The 22,711-nt window shown below is 45.1% G+C and overlaps 1 protein-coding gene across 5 annotated transcripts in view; it reads right to left on the bottom strand.

Annotated features, from left to right (window-relative positions):
• Positions 1-22,711, bottom strand: part of WDR59 (WD repeat domain 59) — a 108,723-nt gene that overhangs the window by 67,476 nt on the left and 18,536 nt on the right. For all 5 annotated transcript variants that reach the window (XM_081217246.1, XM_081217243.1, XM_081217244.1 and 2 more), the window contains exons 3-10: positions 22,479-22,614; positions 18,315-18,400; positions 17,118-17,198; positions 14,889-14,926; positions 11,046-11,134; positions 7,235-7,351; positions 2,626-2,703; positions 307-463 (exon numbers count right to left, since the gene is read on the bottom strand). In XM_081217246.1, the coding sequence (XP_081073372.1) occupies positions 307-463; positions 2,626-2,703; positions 7,235-7,351; positions 11,046-11,134; positions 14,889-14,926; positions 17,118-17,198; positions 18,315-18,400; positions 22,479-22,614 (782 nt within the window). The remainder of the gene's footprint in view (positions 1-306; positions 464-2,625; positions 2,704-7,234; positions 7,352-11,045; positions 11,135-14,888; positions 14,927-17,117; positions 17,199-18,314; positions 18,401-22,478; positions 22,615-22,711) is intronic.

The following is a 22,711-nucleotide window of genomic DNA, read 5'->3' as shown; positions in this document are numbered from 1 at the left end:
AGCGTGCGATGACCCCAGAGTTTTCAGCTCTAGAAATGATCCAACAGCAAGGCTACCAACCTCTCCAGATCCCTTCCACACAGGAGAGAGACTGCACAGAACACAAGAGGATGGACTTGGGGGGAAGAAGCACAGTCACACACCCTTATCACCCACCTACGATTAAAGGGGGAGGTTCCCTGACTCCCGCTCCTAAGCCAGCCCTGTTCCTGCATCCTCCCCTCCGATCACGTGGCCCACCCCGACGGGAGCTGCTGGTGAGCAGGGCTCAGGAGGAAATCAGTTGGCGGTCTCCCTCCCACCCACCTTCCTTCTGTTTCCTCCACTGGAATTCCAGCACCACATCATCATGGCCGACGAAGGTATGGACCGGCGTGTTCAAGTCAAAGACATTCCACAAGAGCAGGCTGTTCTCCCTCCGCAGCTGGGGAACCATCACGGTCACCAATCCATTGCTGAAAGGCTGTGGCAGAAGAGGGAAAAGCAGGCATTGTTCCAGGGAGAATCCGCTGAGTCTTGAGTTACCCACGTTGGAATTCTCGCCTAATTAAAATAAACTGGATGATGGGAGGCCCCAACCCATCTGGGGAACATTTTTCCAAATACTGTCAGTTGACCATCACATCTACTTTTCATTTGCTTTCCTTTTTTTTTTTTTTCTTTGCTGATGGAATGGACCACAGCAAGTAAAAAATAAAGCTAAGCCAAATACTTGGAGAAGAACGTTTTTTAATGTAAAACAAGCAAATGGCTCTAGGGGCTGCACACGGGAACTCCCCGGCTCCTCTCGAGTCCCCTCTGAGAGTTACTGAGTACATGCCCAGAATGAGCATGCAAAGCACACTGAGGGTAACCCCAGACAGCAAACAAACCCTGCCATGTGGAAATGCACCAGAAGCACACCATCCACGTGAAGCAGCACCTTCCCACTGCCCGCAAGACCACAGCTTTGCAAAGGAAAACCTTCCAATTTCAGGACTGACACTTTCCACTTATAAACACCCAATCTGCGAGGTAGCTAAGGGGCTCATTTGGTTGATAGGCAGACTCTGTTCTTTAAGGAATTAAGTCAAAGCCACCTAAGAGCACATTTATTTTCTCCTGCCCTCTCGGCAGCACTCCTGAGCTTTCCTGTTTGTTTTTTAAAGCAAACATATTAATCCAGAGAAGTATTTCAATTCACAAGAGCAAAGCCTGACTTCCTCCCAAGTGCTCCCAGATGCGAAGGCCAAGTAATACCCCAATTCTCTTCTTCACTCCATGACGCAGCACGTGGCAGCCTAATGCATAAAGATACCTTCATTCATCCCTGTGCTCCCTTTCAAGTTGACACTGAAGGAAATATATTATCTCTGATCAATGATCAATCTGGCAACAAAGTTGGAAGGTCGGTAACAGCCTATCCACTATACTTGTAGCATTTTGTGGTTTATACAGCATTTTCATATATGTTTTTTTTCCAAAGGGAAAACATATTGTACAGGTACTCAATGCCACCAAATTGGACACTTAAAAATAAGGAATTTTATCACAATTTTTAAAAAGAGCAAGGCATTTTAAACACTATTATTCATGTTTGACACAGGAGGAAACTATTACTCAAAAAACACAGGTGGCTTGCCCAAGGCCACACAAGTATTAAATGGCTCATTACAGCATTATTCACAATAGCCAAGATATAGAAACAACCTACATGTCCGTTAATGGATGAATGAATAAAGAAGATGTGGTACATATACAATGGAATATTATTCAGCGACAAGAAACAAGGAAACCCTGCCATTTGTCACAATATGGATGGACCTTGAGGGCATTGTGGTAAGTGAAATAAGTCAGACAAAGATAAATACTGTATGATATCATTTATACATGGAATCTAAAAAGCTGAACTCATAGAAACAGAGTAGAACGGTGGTTACCAGGGGTTGGGGGTGGGAGAAACAGGGAGATGCTGGTCAAAGGGTACAAACTTCTGGTTATAAGATGAATAAGCTCTGGAGATCTAATGTACAGCGTGTGATTATGGTTAATAGCACCATATGATATACTTGAGAGTTAAAAGAGAGGAGATCTTAAGTGTTCTCACTGCAGAAAAGAGATGGTAATTATGTGACGATGGAAGTGTTAACAAATGCTACAGTGGTAACTGTATGGCAATATGTAAGTGTAACATATCAACATGTTGTATGCCTTGAACTTATGCCATGTTATATGTCAATTATATCTCAGTAAAGCTGGAGAAAAAAATTAAATGGCATTGCCAAGCCCTAAACCAAGGTCTTCTGAATCTAAAGCCAGAGTTCTTTCCACCACGATCCACTGACCTCCAGCCTCTCAACCCTCCAGCTTACCCTCTTCCCCTCCCTTACTGACCACCTTCACACTGCCCAGCTCCCCAGCCCAGCTAGTCTAGCACTTCTAGTATAGAGTCTCACCCAACAACCCAAGGGCAATTTTTTAAATAGATAACAGCTTTTTGCCGTCATTACCACCTTTGTCCCACTTCTAAACCAAGACAGAAGGAGAATACTGCCTCACAAAAAAATAAGAGGAAATGTCCCTGGCCCCTTCTGTCCAAAACACTTAGATAATGTTTCCGAGCAAGAGGTAGGGCATCTCACTCACAGTGTATCTGGCCTTCCAGACAGGCACCTGGCAAGGGAGAATATTGAGGTATTTCCGAGGCTGGCGGTAATCCCAGAACTGGAAGAAAGAAAGCAGGATAATTTGTGAAATAAATGCCATTAAAAAAAACAAAAAAAACTCAACTATCAAAATAAGCATAGCCGGGACTTCCCTGGTGGTCCAGTGGTTAAGAATCCTCCTCCCAATGCAGGGGATGCGGGTTCAGTCCCTGGTCGGAGAACTAAGATCTCACATGCCGCAGGGCAACTAAGCCTGTGTGCCACAACTAGACAGCCCGCGCACCACAACTACTGAGCCCACATGCCACAACTAGACAGAAGCCTGTGCACCACAATGAAAGATCCCCCATGACTCAACAAAGATCCTGCGTGCCACAACTAAGACCCAATGCAGCCAAATAAATAAATATATATTTTTTAAAAAAACAGAAAAGAAATAAGCATAGCCTTCAAACTCCATGCTTTCTGTCCTCTAAGTGCATTTGAGTCAGCCCCCATGGCCATGCTCCTGTGACAGACACACAGGAAACGCCCCTTTCACACTAAGAAACATAGGAGAAACAAAGACTTCTGTGAACACATGAGGATCACTCCTTGAGGGAGATCACTGCCAGCCTGCCTATTAAACCACCTTCATAGTTGAAAGGTAGAAGTGACAACTTGTCATCCTGTATCACTTCACACCACATAGAGTAATTTAACTACTAAATTAACTACCACTATTGCTAGTAGTTAAAAATGTACTGACCGCTGACTGCATTTCAGACAGATGTTTAAAGCTTTAAGAGTTTCATCCCATCTAATCCTTACAACAATCATACAGTGGGTGTTATGAATCTCTTTTTCAAAGGTGGAAGCTAAATTACTAAACGATGTAACTTGTCAAGGCCACGCAGCAAAAAGGTGACTGTGCAACTATCTGGGGCCCAACCACTCACGTCCACTCTTCCACCCACTCCAACACGGAAGGTGCAGGGAACACACAGGTGAGCCAGACAAAAACTGAGCCTTAGAGACGTCTATGCTTTTAACAGAAAAACAAACACACTTAGAGCTCAAGCATTTGCCATGAAAGCAGGAAATGGCAGAGCACCAAAGGCAGGAGGGCCAAGGCTGAAGCTCTGCACTATCAGGTGTTACGGGACTATTGTCGAAAACAGGGGACAGGGCTTCCCTGGTGGCGCGGTGGTTGAGAGTCCGCCTGCCGATGCAGGGGACGCGGGTTCGTGCCCCAGTCCGGGAAGATCCCACATGCCGTGGAGCGGCTGGGCCCGTGAGTCATGGCCGCTGAGCCTGCGCGTCCGGAGCCTGTGCTCCGCAACGGGAGAGGCCACAACGGTGAGAGGCCCGCGTACCGCAAAAAAAAAAACAACAAAAAAAACAGGTGACAGGAGGGGACTCCCCTGGTGGTCCACTGGATGGGGCACGGGTTCATTCCCTGGTTGGGGAACTAAGATCCGCATGTCACACAGCACGGACAAAAAACAACAACAACAAAAACAAAAAGGTGAGAGGAGCCACTCCAGAGAACAGTTTGGCAGTTTCTTAAAAAGTTAAACACACACCCACCATGTGACCCAGCAATCCCCTTCTTATATGTTGGTCCTAGAAAACTGAAAAGTTCTGTTCACAGAAAAAAATCAATACACGAATGTTTACAGCAGCTCTATTCACAATGACCAAAAACTGGAAACAGCCCAAATGTCCTTCCACAGGTCAAGAGATAATAAATTGTAGTATATCCATATAGTGGATTACTACTCAGCAATAAAAAGTTTATGAACTACTGATTCTTAAAACGACTTGGGGGAATCTTAAAGGCATTATGCTGAGTGAAAGAAACCAACCTCAAAAAGTTACATTCTGCATGATTCCATTTAAATGACATTCTCATAAAGACAAAACTACGGTGATGGAGAACAGATCAGTGGTTGCCAGAAGGTAGGGGCTGGGGAGGGTGGAACTATATAGGTATAGCATGAGGCAATTCTTGTTTCTTCTGACAATTCTTTTTTGCCGAATTCAAGTCCCATATTCAACATAATAAAATTGTTAAGATGTCATTTCCATCTAAACTGCTTTTGGGTTTCCCAGATGGCCACGGGGTAAACTATGACTTGCTCCCTCAACTTATAAAAGAAGGAAAACTAGAAATAATTAGGTATGCTTGGCATTCTCCATATTTTCAATTAGCCCAACACTTTGTAAATGCTTTCTTGTTACCAGGTCCACCCTATGCGAAAAACTAGCAAACAAAAGAGAAATTCAACCTCCCTGGGTTGATTATATGCAAGTAAAATATTATTACTCTGAATGCACTTCAGCAATAGTTTACTTTTCAGGTTGGACAGAAGTATATTCACGTTCATTTACAAAGACCGGCATAACTACTAATAAAATGAATCCCTTAAAGAAAAGATTTTGCTTCTAGATTTAAATATGCTCATCAGTTGGTGACAGTTATGTCAGATAATTTATGGGATAAATAGAGGACCCTGGAAAAAGTCCTTACTGTTCATAAAAAGCTCTTATTCTCAAGGCCATCATGGATGGGGTCTTATGAAATGATTACGTTATAGTTGAATGGAGGACTTCAGTCTATTTCAAAGTGATAAAGTTGGTTATTATAATAAGTTAACCAGAGCCATGCTGCCTCCTATCCATAGGTAACTTCTGCTTTCCTCTTACCATTGCCAAAGGCCTCTGCTCCAAGCTAGGGATCAAAAAGAAATTTTTCTCAAGAAATGTCAGAAGAGCCTCGGTCAGGAACCAGGTTCCTGACTGCTGACATCACAGGGAACAGCCTCTGGGTACAGGTTTCTCAATATGGCTCCCCTTATACCATGAACATGTCAGAATGGACAAAGAGGCTGGGTCTGGATTTCCAGGACTCAGTCTGGAAGATGGCAATTTTGTAAAATAGCCTGCTTACTCCAAGATAAGGAAAACAACAATTGGTTATCCAAACAGACGTGAACTAATTTCATTATAGTTCATGTTCTATTTTTAATGGCCATAGAAGAAAAATCCTTTTCTTTCTTCTTGATCTAGCTTTAACCCTCAATTCAACAGTTTTACAGTTTACAATCTACAAAGTGAAGTGAAACTCATTCAACGGTATCTTGTTCCAGCAGACCCCTTAGAATTCACAGAAGACAAATAGAATAAACATTACTGTTATAAATTATAAGCTAATAAATTATCAGATAAACTAAAGAAAATGATTATATAGGAAAAATGGCATGCATTGAGCCTTATCAACCAATTACTAAAAACAATGGTTGACTATTATAAGTACCTCTAAATTGCTTCACTTTTTACAATTATGTTATTTGTATATGTTCAGTAAAAACTGTCTTCCTACCAGGATATAGTGGAATAAATCAAATACCATGCCAAAAATCTCATTTAACTCATAAGCTAAGCCCACTAGTAAGGAATAAGGACTGTGTTTCACATGTGGAAACTGGCCTGTTATCTGCTTTATTACCTATGGAATCCAAGTCTCAAGGGGAGTAAAGTTGTCAGTGAATATTGACAAACTTGGGGACCTCAAAGAAAGAGAAGGAGGTGAATCGGATGATTTCTGGTTCCTGAAGTTGGGAAACAAGCTGATGGGGTATGGGGACAAACACTTAAATCCCAAACAAACAAACAAACAAACAGAAAAACCACTGCTGGCACATAAGAATGAATTACAACCCCAGGGGATTTACAAACCTCCAGAGAGAAGTTAGATTTTAAGCCTGAGTGTACGATTCTAGCCTTGCTAACCATACCAAAAAGACGTACATGCCTGTGTAAATAAAACAAAGCATTAAATTGCTGAAGCTGAATCCTAAAGTTGCTTAGTTATGCGGTCAAATCTCTGTCCTTCCAGGCAGAGACCTGATCATATGCAGGAACTGTGGGGCACGGCTAACTCTGTGCCCTGCATCCTTTTGAACAAGGGTGCATATCACATCCCACAGTCAGAGAGGATAAACAAACAAGAAACACTGAGAGAAACCAAAAATAATAGGGTCACCGACATACATAAATCCTTGAGCATCTCCTGTCAATTAGAGAATCTCTAATAAAACAACTCCATCTCTACTTGTGAAATGCTGATGATCGAAGACGTCCTAACTTGTGCAGATGTGATAATCACGTGAGAAAATTGCTCTTTTTCCACCCCAGACTAGTGGTAAACTTGGTAACTTGAACGACCATGTGGGCTTTTCTCCTTTATTTGTTTATCTGCTGTGTTTTTATTTTGATGAGCCAGTCCCGAAATGGGGCTTCCTGACAACTTCTTGGCAAGTCAACTTCTTTTCCTTTCTAGATGTTTTTGTCTCTGACTTCCTTTCACAAAGGGAAAGAAGAAAAGCCTCTGAACAAACGCCAGGAGCCGCATCAGATACGTGCTAGTGCATCACTCCCGCTGGACCACATAACCAGGTGTACTTGCCCAGCTCCCCACAAAGCACATGCACCCCTGAAACACGTGCCATGCTAACCTACTGCAAATTTCCTTCTGAAGAAAGTGCTCACACACCCCTGATGCCTCCCAAACACACTCCCCCAACTGCCCTGGGGGTGCTGCTCACCTTGACAGAGTTGTCTTGACTGGAGGTAGCAAGAATGTGCTCGCTGTCTGGGTGCCAGTCCAGGCCGTGGATTTTGGAGAGGTGGGCTGCGAGATACTCCACTGCTGTGCTGGGTTTCTGCAACAGGATCAGCAATGAGAGTTGTCACTTCAGAAGGAACTCAGAGTGTCCACCATGTAATAGTCTGCTGGGTGCCAAGTGGGAATACAAAAATACTCCCAGAGGAACTCCCTGGCAGTCCAGTGGTTAGGGGCCCGCGCTTCCACTGGAGGGGGGCACAGGTTTGATCCCTGGTCGGGACACTAAGATCCTGCATGCCACACAGCGCAGCCAAAACAACAACAAAAAACTCCCAGAGACCATCTCTATTCTTAAGAAACTCTGCTTTGTTGGGGTTTTTTTTGTGGTACGTGGGCCCCTCACTGTTGTGGCCTCTCCCATTGCGGAGCACAGGCTCCAGACGCGCAGGCTCAGCGGCCATGGCTCACGGGCCCAGCCGCTCCGCGGCATGTGGGATCTTCCCGGACCGGGGCACGAACCCGCGTCCCCTGCATCGGCAGGCGGACTCTCAACCACTGCGCCACCAGGGAAGCCCTCCGCTTTGTTTTGTTGAAAACAAACGACAGAAGACTTCTCCAGCTCTCCTTCACGCATGCTCTGAATACGGGCCTGTGAGCCTAATCTACTTCCGCTCTGGCTCCAGGTACGGCCTTAATGAAGGACACAAGGTAGTGGATGCTTCTCTCCTTTGGTACGTGGTCAGCAATTCCTGCTCCCCTTCCTCACAATCACCCACAAAGAGGGGCTCTGACATCTACACAGACCCAACCCCAATCCTGGGGGTAAAACCACTAATCTTTTTTTTTTCTAATTGAAGTATAGTTGATGTACAATATTATATGTTACAGGTGTACAATATAGTGATTCACAATTTTTAAAGGTTATACTCCATTTATAGTTATTATAAAATATTGGCTTTATTTCCCATGTTGTACAATGTAACACAACATTGTTGCTTATTTTGTACATAATAGTTTGTCCCGCATAATCCCCTACCCCTGTAGTGCCCCTCCCCACTTCCCTCTCCCACTGGTAACCACTAGTTTGTTCTCTATATCGGAAAACCACCAAGCTTAAAATGATCAAGCCCTAAGACCTCAAAAAGAGAATGAACACACATCACAAAAGAAAACAATATATGATTAATAAGCATATATAAAACAAATTCAGAAGGAAACCTCAGAAATATATTCACACATTAAAACATTAAAAGATTGTTTTTAGCAATCAAGTTAGAAGATACTTGCAAATGATATTCAATGCAGTGAGGCTGCATTTGTCACTGGTGGTGTACATATAAAATAGTATAACCTGTTCGGGAAAAAAACTGGACAATTTTTATCAACAGACTTAAAATTCTTCCTTTCTTAAGGGAATATCCTAAATTCACAAAAAGCTTTAGGTACCAAAGGTGTTCATCTTGGTGTTATTTGGAACACCTAGAAAACCAGAAACAACATGAATAATAAGTGGGGAATAACTAAATGTTAGAACCAATTATTGTACAGCTATCGGATACAATAGGATGTAGCCACTAAAAGTTATACTTAGAAAGAGCTTATAACACAGGGGAAATGTATTTGTTGTAATGTTAAATGAAAAAAGTATGCATAACTATGCATATGATATGATAAACCATGTTTTAAAAAAAAGCGTAAGAAAACACCAAAATGTTAGCATTTGTCTCTGGGGCAGGACTGTGAATGATTTTTATTTTCTCTTTTATATTTTCAACAAAGAGCATGTATTACTTTCTGTAATCAGCACTGGTCTATGAGGTTAAGAGTGCAATCTCCAGAACCAGCCTCCCTGAATTTAAATCCTGGCAACAAACTGTGCCTCAGTTTACTCAGCTGTAGAATGGGGTAATAATATTACCTACTTTAAAGGTTAGTTATAAAGAGAAATGAATCAATACACATAAAGTTCTTAGAACAATGCCTGTGCATAATAAACACTTAGAAATATTAGTATTACTAGTCATTCACGAATTTGAGTGAAAATCCAACATTACCACTGATACTGCACTTTTTTAAGCCTGTGATGTTTGCTGCCAATAGTCCCGCTTTGATACTAGAAAGTGCCAGAGAAGTGAAATTACAACCAACAAGTTTTACAATCCATATGAACAGAAGTCCTAAGTATTAATAGCCAAGAAAAAGTTAAAGCTCTTTAAACAAAATAGATAAAAGGCTCGCTAAGGGAAGTCAGGGTTATGAGTAAACCAATCAGAAGGCTAGAAAGAAACAGTTCAGCAGTATATTTCTACAAGATAAGGAACACAGCTACTGTTTTGGAAAACAGGTCCTGACCGAGTTCATGGCTAAATACCCAATGTTTATTTTGCCTATGGCTCTGCAAACAGTCTAAAGCAAATACACAAGTACTACAAACTAACCAAACATTTTAGTTAAACCATTTACTATATTTAAATGCTATACCAGTGACAAATATGAATAAAACCAATTGCCCATTGAAGAAATAAAGAGGGATGAAGAATGACTATTACCAGACTGGACTAAAGGGACAGAGATAAAACTAACATATAGAAGATGCACCATCCATCCTTTCCTTATGAAATCACCTTGTCACCTAAGAGCCACCTAAAGCGAGGGCTTCGGCCGGCACACCGCTTTCCCAGCAGGTCTTGGCACCCAATCCAGCAGCCTCCCAGTCTCTGCTTCACTTCCCTCTCCTCTCCACCTGTATGACTTTATTCCCTGCTGGAAGGGGAAGGGAGCAGGGCAGCCGGAAGCAAGGCTGAGACTTTACAGTCAGCATCCCAGCTGGGACAGTTCCTGAACAAGTTCCAGGAAAACTAACAGTAGGTCCTCCCCACAAAGGCAGATTTCACAGAGCAGGAAGCAGAATTTACACCCCAGATCTTACAGAAGTCGACTACTCTCTGCATTCTTACCCAATCGTCTGGCAGTTAGTTATGGAAGAGGCCCTTTCCCTGCATCACTGTTCTCACTGATGCCAACATGTCAAACTTCCAGACTTGCCATTACAGTAGCAGCCCAGAACCCTGCAACTCCTTCATGCCTCTCAGGTCCATGGGCTAATGCAGGGAGAACGTACGCTCTGCAGGCTCATTTGAGGCTGACGGCACAGCTAGACTTCCAAGGGAAGATTTGAGCATACCAAGTATCCTGCCTCAGTGATTTAATTCTAGATGGTATATGTCCTAGAACAATGAGTTTTCACTTTGCAATCCGGGGCAGGAATAAGAAGCCAGCTGACCATTCTAGAATAGTGTCTGGTCCCCCAGGCTTGACCCCCTCAGGGACACACACACTATTATCATCTTTATTCTGAAGAAAAGGAAACTGAGGCTTGGAATAGTTTGTGGCTCACCTGATATCATAATCAGGAGGCAGCAAAATGGGACACTAGCTTAGGTCAGGCCCAGTTCATATTCTTTTTATTTTTTGGCCACAGCACGCAGCTTGCGGGATCTTAGTTCCCTGACCAGGGATTGAACCTGTGTCCCCTGCAGTGCAAGCTCAGAGTCCTAACTGCTGGACCACCAGGGAATTCCCCAAGTTCATTTTCTTAACCACTGATCATAATGTCTCACTCCCTTATCTTCCATCAACACCAGTTTAATCGGGAAGCAAATGTCATCTGTTACTAGGATCTTAACATGGCAATTAACCATGCTGCACAGGGTACCCTGGTCTCTCAAGACAAGTCCTGCTATTCACAACATCCTCTTCATATCCTCTCAGAGGGAAAAAAGATTACTTACCCGCTTGTCCCATATCCGTACATCCCCGTCATGACTGGTGGCAAGGCAATTAGCATTTTTTTTATTCCATTTGACCTGTGAGGCACCCGCTGCAAAGAAAAATCAGGGGAGGAACGCTGTTGCTCTCAACGCCTTCAGTACCAGAGCGGAGCTTATCCAGGGGAGCTGGATAATGAGTTCCGGATGAGTAAGAACAGAACTCTTCAAGCTTCTATGACTGCATCAGCTCCACCATTAAGGAGAAAATGAAGCCAAAGAATAAATGAATTAACACATGGGAACAGGATCAGAGTCACCTAATTGAGGAAATAATCTCACTAAGGAGAAAAAAAGACACTTCAGGTTACCTCCGAGCAGAATCAGCAGGGAAATACAGTTTCTTACAGAGCAGCGGCTCAGCCCGGCTCCGTTGGCTGGTAACTGACACATCACACAACCTGGCCCTTCATCCTCTCCGACACCAAGCTCGCGCTCCCAATCAGAAGAGCCTCAGCTCAAAGCCTGCTCCTTCCCACACTGGTTTTTTTGGTTTCGTTTCTGGGGGAGGGAGAGTCTTGGAAAAACACAGCCTCCAGATGAGGCTCAGCTGAAGAATGAGCCCCAGTGTGACCCAATTCTGCCCTCAGAAAGTTATGTGCACCCACCCCCACTCTCACCTCCCCATCAGCGAGCGGTTACACGGGGCCCTGCGTGGAGACAGGGAAAGGCAACACTCCTGACACCGTGTGAACTCAGTCCTCTGCCAGAACACAGAGGTAACAACAATGGGGACAAAAGAGCTATGTAAGAGAGGAGGCATCCTGGAAGATGCCAGAAGGGGCTGAGACAGGTGGAAAATTGGGACATAGCAGCACTTCCAGCTGACTCTTAAAATAATCACGTTGATTATGTCAAACCAGAATCACATGATGACCCTCCTGCCACCTCTTCTTGTTCTTTGCTCAGACAACACATGACATTTCTGCTTTGACACCCTCTCCCTTTGGGTGGGCGTTTATTCCTTGGGGACACCGCAGTGGATCCAGGACTTTGGAGAGCAACCTGACCCAAGAATCCGCAGAGTATGAGACGGAAAGCAAGGACTTAGAGCCTAACAGGAAATAGAGTAAGGCCCAGACTTTATCCTTGCTTGGTTTTGGTGAGGGTATTTGTTTGCTTATTTGTTTGTTTGTTGTGTTTTGTTCCCCTTGAGACACAGGGCACCTTAAGTCACCTAAGAACGAATGATGGAGACCCCTGAAGTTGGAGGACGGCAGTGTGTTACTTAGGAGACCCAGTTTCTTTGCGAGAAATGGTATCAGCTAGAGAAGAAACTGCGTAAGAAAAGACTGCTCCAGTGACTTCCCTGGTGGCGCAGTGGTTAAGAATCCATCTGCCAATGCAGGGGACACGGGTTCAAGGCCCAGTCCGGGAAGATCCCACGTGCCACGGAACAACTGGGCCCGTGTGCCACAACTACTGAGCCTGCACTCTAGAGCCCGCGAGCCACAACTACTGAAGCCCGCACGCCTGGAAGCCACCGCAATGAGAAGCCTGCACACAGCGACGAAGAGTAGCCCCCGTTCACTGCAACTAGAGAAAGCCTGCGCGCAGCAACAAAGACCCAATGCAGCCAAAAAAAAAAAAAAAAGACTGCTCCATCTCCACGTGAGAGTTACCAAAGAATTCAACAACACAGGAAAAAAATTTTTCTCTATGTCTTTAATGTTGTGTCTAAATGAGATGATGGATGTTCACTCAATTTACTGTGGTCATCATTTCATCATGTACGTAAGTCAAATCATTATGCTGCACACAAACTTATACAGTGCCGTATGTCAATTATATCTCAATAAAACCGGAAGAAAAGAAAAAAGAAAAGAAAAACGAGTTCCAAGAAAATATGTCTTTCCCAGTAGGTGGTCCATCAGAACACGAGGCCTCCCAAAAAATTCTGGGAACCCCCTAATTCAACGTGCTTTAACTAGGACTGTGACACCAGGGTCAAACGGAGACCTCCCAGACCATAAGAGTTCTCAGAAACAGAGAACGCTCTGGAGCACACACGGACATGCTCTTACTGACTCCCTACCCCAAGGTATAAACAATGTGCTCACAGAGCGATGAGGACCACAGGCTCTGGGGAGCCGCAGCACCCGGGCTGCACCTCTCAGGGAACGAGAGCTCTGCCACCACTGAGACCTCACTGAGGTGCAAAAAAGAAAGAAGTCTCCTACCTCTGTTTTTTCAGAAAGACTCCCAAGAGAAAGCAATTAGAATGATCTTTCTTTTTAGAGGTCCTCTATAAGCCATCTAACTTAGAAACCTGCAAGTAGAAATAACAAAGTCAGGGATGGATGACTGAGGCATTCACAGACCATTAGTACTTTCTTTCAGCTCAGTGTCCTCTGCAACCACGTCTGTGGGCCATTCTATGCCTCAGATCATAAGTGCCTACAAGTGTGTGTGCACAGGTTGTGAGGGAGGCACCAGCAGCACAACTGTTAAGCACTCAGCACAGGAGACACAGGTGCCTGAGTTCCACATCCATGGAACAAACACTCCCAGAGCATCTCCACAGGACAGGTGCTTAGGCGGACCCTGGTCTGCAGCCCTGAACAAGGCAGACGTGGTCCCTAACCTCACAGAACCAACCAATCGCTTAATACAGTCATGATGTTTAATGACTTCAAATGATGAGGTGTTGGGGTGCAGGGGGATAAAAAGAAGAATCACGTGATCATTTTGGAGCAAACACCAAATGTGAATTCAAATGACGCAAGAAGATACAAAAAAGCAGGATTTAAGAGACAGATAATATGATCTGTTTTGACCAAGGATGCCAAAATAGAATACTGATGATTGGGCTTCATCATGGTGGGCAAGGTATACCAGTTCTATGCCCAAGTTCAACTCTCAGGAAGTGGTGGGAATACTCTGTAACAGCCCCAATGCAGAATTGCAAAAGTAGTCAAATTCCAACAGAGTGATGACAACAGGTAGCTCAGAAAGTAATTTCAAAGTTTCAGTAGGCCCCTTATGCCCATAAATGATACCACGGGGACACAATCAGTATCATCTAGACTGTGCCGGAAGGGCAGTTTCTTCAGTAAAGAAACTTGCAGGGAAGGAAAAACAAACAAAGCAAAAAAGGGAAGGGAGGAGAAACCTACCAGCTGAAAGAGATGAGAAATATATCAACCACTTATAAATACTGACTTTATTTGGATTCTGATTCAAATAATTTGTAAAAAGAGAACAAAAAAACAAAACAACTACTGAGACTACTGGGGAAATCCAAATATTGCTTAAATATTTGACGACATTAAAGAACTACTGTTAATATTTTTAGGTATGCTAATGGTATTGTGGTTATGTTTTTTTTAAAGGATTCTTCTCTTATTAAAAATACTTACTGAAATATTTGTTGATGAAATGATATGACACCTGGGATTTGCTTCAAGATAATCCCAAAGGGGATAGGAGTAGGGGTGGGTGCGCTAGTGGGTGAAAGAGGAAAGAAGATTGTCTGGTCGCCGACAATGTTCAAGCTGGATGACAAACACAAGGCGATTCATCCTCTTCTAGTTTTATACACTTTTGAAAGTTTCCACAAGAAAAAGTTTAAAAACAAACCAATGTGGCTCCTGCCCCTGAATTCTGAAATAAGTTCCTGACCACATTCTACAGTCCTGACTCTAACTTCTGAGAGGAGCGGGAGCAGGGCCCTGTGATGTGGACCTTACAGGTCCACACGACCGTGGACAGAGCCCGGGGCATGGGGGACGGAGGGTCAGTGGGAGCGAAGCAGTGGAAGGAAGGTAATGCAGGCCGCCGGGGGGGGGGCGGGGGGCGTCCACTCACCTACAGCAGACAGCGCAACGGTCGGCTTCCGTGTATCTCTGAAACATAAGAGTCAGAAGTCAAATGCCCGTCCACCTGCCCCCATCCACCTGGTGCCTTTCTCCCGCTGCTCGCATTTCTTCACTTTCCTTTCAGTGGGTTCTTGGACTTCAGTGGGAATGTGAGGGCCTTAAAAAGTAGTGTAAAGAGAAGCCTGTCTCCCTCCAGGGAGATGAACTTTCTCAGCCTCTTCAGCTGAGGCTAAGTCTGAATTTCCAATTATACAGTTGTATCCACAGAGAACAAATTACACGACCTGGCGTGGCCTGGGTGACTCTGATGCGGGGGTGGAGGGAGCCAAAGGAACCCCTTCCTGGTGTCATTTCTCCTGTGGAACAACAGGACAGTCGTGGAGGCGTAATTCTGCAAGAACCGACGGCACTGCCAAGGTGGACTGGAAAACTACTCTGGATGTTCCCAACAGCCAAGAGGTAGAAGCAACCTAGTGTCCACAACTGATGAACAGATAAATACCCTATTGTCTTTACATACAATGGATTGTGATTAGACCTTAAAAAGGAAAGCAATTCTGTCACGTGCTACAACATGGATGCCCCCTGAGGACATTATACTAAGTGACGTAAGTCAGTCACAAAAGGACAAACACTGTATGATTCCACTTACACGTGGTACCTAGAGTCGTCAAATTCATAGAGACAGAAAGTAGAGTGGTGGCTGCAGGGACTGAAAGGAGGGGGAAACGGGGAGTTGGTTAACGGGTACAGATTTTCAGTTCTGCAGGATGAAAAAGTTCTAGAGCTTTGTTGCACAACAATGTGAATATACTTAACACTACTGAACCGCACACTTAAAAATGATTAAGACGGTAAATTTTGCTTTGTGGCTTTTACCACGATTTTATTTTTTTTTTAACTACTCCTGGATACAATGGGAGACTCAACCGTTCACCACGAATGGTCAAAATGACAGAACTGGGCAGCCCCCTAGGGCTAGGAGGGCCAGACAAGGCAAATCTGCAGCCCTGGCTTACTGTTCAGAAGACCTGAGAAGGCAAGTCAGTTCAAGTGTCTTTCAGTCTTTAAATTATGAAAACAACTGTTTCATGTAAATGAGGCACCCTTGCCCCAGAGCTCCCCCAGGAGGCTGTTTGCTCGTTAAGAGCCCCTCTCTTCCACTTCCCCTGGATTTTCTGCTCCTTCTCCCTCCTCTGGCGCTGCCCTTAGACCTGTCACCTTGGAAGCGCTAACCTGCATGGGATGCAGGTGAAGTCAGCTGTGCGCATCCTTACTCCCTGAGGATCCCTTTCCCTGGTCTGTCTGGCCAGTCAAACCTCAATCCCTGGCTTGTCCTCTGCCCACAGTTTACCTTTCAGTGTAAAGCATCACAAAGTCACTGCCATTTGGGAGCAGTGTGGCCTGGCTGGGGAGAGGGTGTCCTGTCCTGGGGACTCCACAGGCCACAGGCCCTCTAGTTAACGGTTACGGGGAAAGGAATCTGCTTTACAAAGAGAAACGGGAATGGATGTTTATTCAGAACTTAGGATGCGCCAGGCCCTGGGCTGGGCGCTCCTCCGCTCTTTGCTCCTCGGAGAGTTGCTCTACGAGGTGGCTCTCAGCCTCCTTTCCAGAGGGGAAGTGAAGCGTCACCAAGAGCAAAGCAGCTATCCTGGAGCACTGCTCGCTGCAGCACGTGTGTGTCTGTACACATCAGAATGCCCCCACCGTCCCCTGCCGCTTCAGGAAACTCCAGCCTGACTTCCAAATGCCAGAATCTGTGGTTCTCTGACAACAGGATTTCCCTGGCTGCTGAAGCCCGTTTTGCAAACCTCTGTGACGGGCCTGAAGTGCCAGGGAGCTGAGGCCCCCGGGGACAGCCTTCAACCAATGACTGACAGTGGATGGCGCCCCCACTTCCTCAGCCCTCGGAGGGGAACACCTCTGAGGAGGGAGTGGTACACCAGCCCCTAGTGTTCCCAGTAAGACCAAGCTCCACCTGTTCATGGTGGTACCCAAGTAGATGAGGTGCCCTCTCTGTGTGGCCTTCCCGACCCTGTCTCTCTTCCCACCCCCACCAGCAGTTCTGTCCCCTCCTAAGCAACGTATCTGCAAGGTCTCCTCGTCTCAGGGTCTGTCTGCATCTAGGGAAAACCAGATTAAGATACCCGGTCTCTAAAACAAAGGTCCCAGATCATCCCACAGCCAAGGGGTTATGCCTCTTAACGGTTCTTACTTGATATCCCAAATGTAGATGTAGGTGTCCACAGAGCTGGTGACCAGGAGATCTGGCTCAAACACTGCCCAGTCCAAGTCACTGGAAACACAAGGAATAAACAGGACAACAACGAAGAGAAAAAATTCAGAGTCCATTTCCAAAGCATTCGCAGATTTCATTTCTATTGGCTTCAGAAAGTCACTGTTAATGGGCCCCTGAACATGGTTAGGCTGGGAACCTCCAAAGTTCTTTGGGAAAGAAGACTTAACCAAGCTCTGAAGGAAACTTTCAGGTCCTTCCCTGGTTACCACCTGCTCCCCCAAAACCAAAAGAAACAGAGCATTTCAATTTAAAACACATACACACACAAAAGCACACATACATGCATGTGCGCAAACTAAGACAAAACAAAGAAAAAAACCCCACGTGATTGTTGACATCGTTTTTTAAATCAGACTCAACCACAGGTACCTTGAGTAAACTCAACATCTTTAAAGCACTGGCAAACTGCCGTGTTGCCACACAGCTTTCAAGGAGGGCAAGCAGGGCTCTGGTCCTCCCCACTCACGTCCTCACTCCTTGAAAGGCACTTGCTACACAAACAGTTAACACAGGCCGGGGGTTCTGGCCTTTCCCATCACCTCCCACGTCAGCTTCACCACTCCCACACTTCCTGCTGCTACTTCTCACAAGAAGTTTTCCCCACCCAGAAACAGTGACCCAAGGAAAGGATGGATCCAGGAACATTCCAGAAGCCAGCTGGAAGGCCACGAGTGGGAAGCAACTGGGCATGTGGGTAACGGACTATAATGCAGGAGCTCCACGTGGTGCCCCACTGTGGCTGGACAGAGAGCAAAGGGCTGGCCCCCAAGGTCTCTGTGCTCCAGGGCACTGCCGACCGTGGGCTGGGGGATTCTGTGGGCGTAAGTTCATCTCCCTCCTGCAGCAAACAGCTCTAACCCTTTATTCTGGACCAGGCTGTACCTAAGTGTCTCCTGGGATCGGGGTTAACAGCTACAGGGATGCTGGCTCCTAAACACCGGCTGTTCCTCGCTGCAAAGACCATCACTTCAGGACTGCTAAGGACGCAGCAGCCACCTGGGGCCAATGCAACACAGAGGGTCAAGCCTGGAAGGGGATGATGTCTTTGTTTCACTTCCCGAGGGACTGTGACAAAGTGAGACAGGCCAGGGAGCAGTGGAGGGCTGTGCCTACCTGATGACACGAGTGTGGCCTTGCAAGGTCGTGCCAATTTCCCCACTGCCGTCTTTCCACTTATAAAGGTCGACCCGTTGGTTGCTCTGAGAAGAGACAAGGGGAAACCCATCTTGAACAGTTACAGCTGAACTAAGGCTACAGACACACTCGTGAGCACGTGAGCTATGGGTTATGGAGCCGCCCCCAACCATCAGAGGAATGACCTTCCTGCCCTAAGGGTCACACACCCATCTCCCCAGTTGCTGCCACACTCCATGTTCTCAGCTCACCCTTCCCACCATCAAATGCCTGGAGTCCACCTACCACACTGTGAAAAAACACATGCATGAGAAAGAAAACAGAATCACCACTAAAAGGGTGTCCTAGAAGGCAAAATTATAGAAGACTCCTTGAAATATGAAGTTCTTTAAGGGTTAAGCAGAAAGACACAGGGAAAATGGGCCGGAAGAAACCAAAATTACAATAAGGAAAAGGAAGAAAAACAAAGCTTCAGTCAAACTACATTTCTCTTAAAGAAACAAGCCAGCAAATGCTCCCTAAATATCATGAGTTCATGAAACACACTGAAAATGGATAAAGATTACTAATAGACTAATTACTATTAGTAGGCTATTTAATAATTTCTGAACTGATATATATATATATATATATATATATGATGGATTTTCATTTTAGCTCAGAGACAGACAGTTGTATACAGCTCTGAGATTTTTATCCAGAAACGCCAGTTTCCAATTCTAAATAGGTAAGCTTCCTGTCAAAAGGTAAGGATTCAAAATAGCTTCCAATGGGAATAGGAGTGTAAAGAAAAGCCCCCCTAATCTTTTTTTTTTTTGCGGTATATGGGCCTCTCACTGTTGTGGCCTCTCCCGTTGCGGAGCACAGGCTCCGGACGCGCAGGCTCAGCGGCCATGGCTCACGGGCCCAGCCACTCCGCGGCACGTGGGATCTTCCCGGACCGGGGCATGAACCCATGTCCCCTGCAGCAGCAGGCGGACACTCAACCACTGCGCCACCAGGGAAGCCCCCCCTTATCTTATAATAACATTCCTAGCCATTTCCAGGGTCTGCTAGTGCCAGTTTACGCACTAGGAACCTTAAGAAACCTGCCCTCTGCTCTTTCCCATCACACTGCACACTGGGTGTCATCACCCACATCATAGGTGTGGCAACTGAGGCTCCAAAAGTTGGATGGGTGCTCATGATAAAACAGTGAGTGTTGAAACTGGGACTTGACCTCAGATTTGCCTTACTCCAAAGCTCTTTCTCCTGAAAATGCTTGCCTTCCAACCAAGAGCAATGAAGGGAAAAAAAAAAAATCAGTAAATTGAACTTCATCAAAATTAAAACTTTTACATATCAAAAGACATTATCAAGAAAGTAAAGACAATCTATAGAATTGGAGAAAATATTTGCAACTCATGTCACTGATAAGGGTCTAGTATCAGGAATACATAAAGAACTCTTATAACTCAACAGCAAAAAGACAAACAACCCAATTCAAAAATCAGCAAAGGACTTGAATAAACATATCTCCAAAAAATGATATACAAATGGGCAGCCAGCACATGAAGGGACGTTCAACAACATTAGTCACTAGGGAAATGCAAATCAAAACCACAGTGAGATACCACTTTATACCCACTAAGATGGCTAGAATTTTTAAATTACAAAAACAAAAACAGGAAATAAATTTTGGTGAGGCTGGATTGTGCATTGCTATGCAATGCTGATGCACTGCTGATGGGACTGCAAAACGGTCTTGTGCATTGCAGAAAACAGTTTGATGGTTCCTCAAAAAGTAAAACACAGACTTACCACATGGCCTTTCAATCACTCCTAGGAATATACCCAAAAGAAGTGAAAATGAGTATCCAAAAAAGTACATGTACAGGGCTTCCCTGGTGGCACAGTGGTTAAGAATCCACCTGCCAGCTCAGGGGACACAGGTGTGAGCCCTAGCCCGGGAAGATCCCACATGCCACGGAACAACTAAGCCTGTGCACCACAGCTACTGAACCTGTGCTCTAGAGCTTGCGAGCCACAACTACTGAAGCCTGCGCACCTAGAGCCGGTGCTCCGCAAAAAGAGAAGCCACCACAGTGAGAAGCCCGCACACTGCAACGAAGAGTAGCCCCTGCTCGCTGCAACTAGAGAAAGCCTGTGCGCAGCAATGAAGACCCAATGCAGCCAAAATAAATTAAATAAATAAATAAATAAATTTATTTTTTTTTAAAAAAAGTACATGCACGTACATGTTCTTATCGGCACTATTTATAATAGCCAGCCCAAATGTCCATCAGTGGATGAACAGACAAAATGTGGTGTATCCCTATGATGGAATATTATTCAGCCATAAAAAAGGAGTAAAGTACTGATACATGCTCTGACGTGGATAAAGAAGCTAGACACAAAAGGTCATGTATGGTATGACCGCATTTATATGAAATATCCAGAATAGCTAAATCCAGAGATGGAACACAGACTGGAGGTGGCCAGGGGCTGGGGGTGGGGGAATTACTGCTTAATGGTAAGGGGGTTTCCTTTGGAGTGATGGAAATGTTTGGGAACTAGATAAAGGTGGCAGTTACATAACACTGTGAATGTAGTAAATGATACTGAATTGTTCACTTTAAATGATTGTCTGAAAAAAATAAATACATAAGGCTCTTTCTTGCCACTCACAAACACATGCAGTATTGATCCACTTGGGCCTAGTACTGAAGGGTCAGCCTAAATCTGTGGTTCCCAATCAGGGGAGACTTTGCTTCCCAGGGGACACCTGACAATGCCTAGAGATATTTTTGGCTGTCACGATGGGGGTGGGGGAGGATGCTACTGGCATCTAGTGAGGGAGGGGCCAGGGATGCTGCTAATTTCCTACAAAGCACAGGACAGCCCCCACCATGAAGAATGATCTGGCCTGACCTGTCTACAGTCCCAGGAATCAGGTCCACTTTAGTCATTGTCCCTGGTTAAAGGCAGACAGTCAGATTCTATTTTGGAAATGACGGAGAACAGCGGCTTTTTGTTCCTTCTAAAGCTGAGAGCAGTGTTCTTTCTTTTGTGAGATGCTTTCCTCTCACAGACTGTCATTCCCGGTAAGAACAGATCCAGACAGCACTGCAAATGGTCATATTCCCTGGAGGATGAGAAGGGCTCCTTCAAATACTGCCCTCCCGGCCCAGTGCAAAAGGAGCCAGAGGTTTAGGTCTCTAATTGCCCTAGGAGAACAGAACACTGATAAAGAATCGGGCAAGGGATACCAGAGATGATCTAAGTCCAGATATTTTTTCAGTTGTGAACCCCTTGAAAAGCCTAATGAAACATATGCATCTTTTCTCTGGAAGAATTCACATATAAACAGGATTCAATCAAAAAAGAATCCCTTCCTTTGAGTGGAAGGGTGTATGGAATCTTCTGATCCCTCTGAAAGCAATGACTGTCGCCCCCAGACCAGCTCACCAGGTCCTTCCTTAGAACCTCTTTCAGTCACTGGCTAGTTATATTCATGCTGAAAACAGGTTCTTTCTTACCACACATAGACATAGAGGTATCTACCTGCTTCCCTTTCCAAATCTGGATTCAATTCTTACAATTACCGATGGTACCCCAATTCTTTTCATATACATTTAAATCTGTAATTGCCTCCATCTTCCTTTTCGAACCATGCAACCCCTCTTTGCCGCCTGAGAAATGACGATTATGTTCTCTTCTCTACGTAGAACACAGACCTACCAGCCTAGATCTCACATTTAAAAGACTTTTCCGGGCTTCCCTGGTGGCGCAGTGGTTAAGAATCCACTTGCCAATGCAGGGGACATGGGTTCGAGCCCTGGTCCAGCAAGATCCCATATGCCACGGAGCAACTAAGCCCGTGCGCCACAACTACTGAGCCTGCTCTCTAGAGCTCGTAAACCGCAACTGCTGAGCCCATGTGCCACAACTACTGAAGCCCGCGCACCTACAGCCCATGCTCCGCAACAAGAGAAGCCACCACAGTGAGAAGCCCGCGCACCACAACAAAGAGTGGCTCCCGCTCGCCAAAACTAGAGAAAGCCCGCGCGCAGCAATGAAGACCCAACACAGCCATAAATAAATAAATAAATTTATTTTAAAAAAAAATAAAAGCCTTTTCCTGTACTCCTTGAATGAGCTCACCGAGGCTGCAAAATAGTGCGCGAAGCTGTCATGAGGATTCCACTGCACGGCTCCAATGTCCCACTTGCTCTGGCGTGAGATCTTTCGGTGACCTTCGAAGGGGGCATCTAGACTGACGATGTATAGGAATCGGCGGCTAGGAAAACAACATCAACATTATGAAAACAGAACAGCATTAGCACTAAGATAGAAAAGCACATTTGGAATAACATACGGTTCGCAAGCAGTGCTCA

This window comes from Mesoplodon bidens (genome assembly GCF_964165515.1).
Source record: "Mesoplodon bidens genome assembly, chromosome: 18".
In the NCBI taxonomy this organism is placed as follows: Eukaryota; Metazoa; Chordata; class Mammalia; order Artiodactyla; family Ziphiidae; genus Mesoplodon; species Mesoplodon bidens.
The sequence above is the reverse complement of the archived record's forward strand: the minus strand, read 5'-3'. Positions and strand labels throughout refer to the sequence as shown.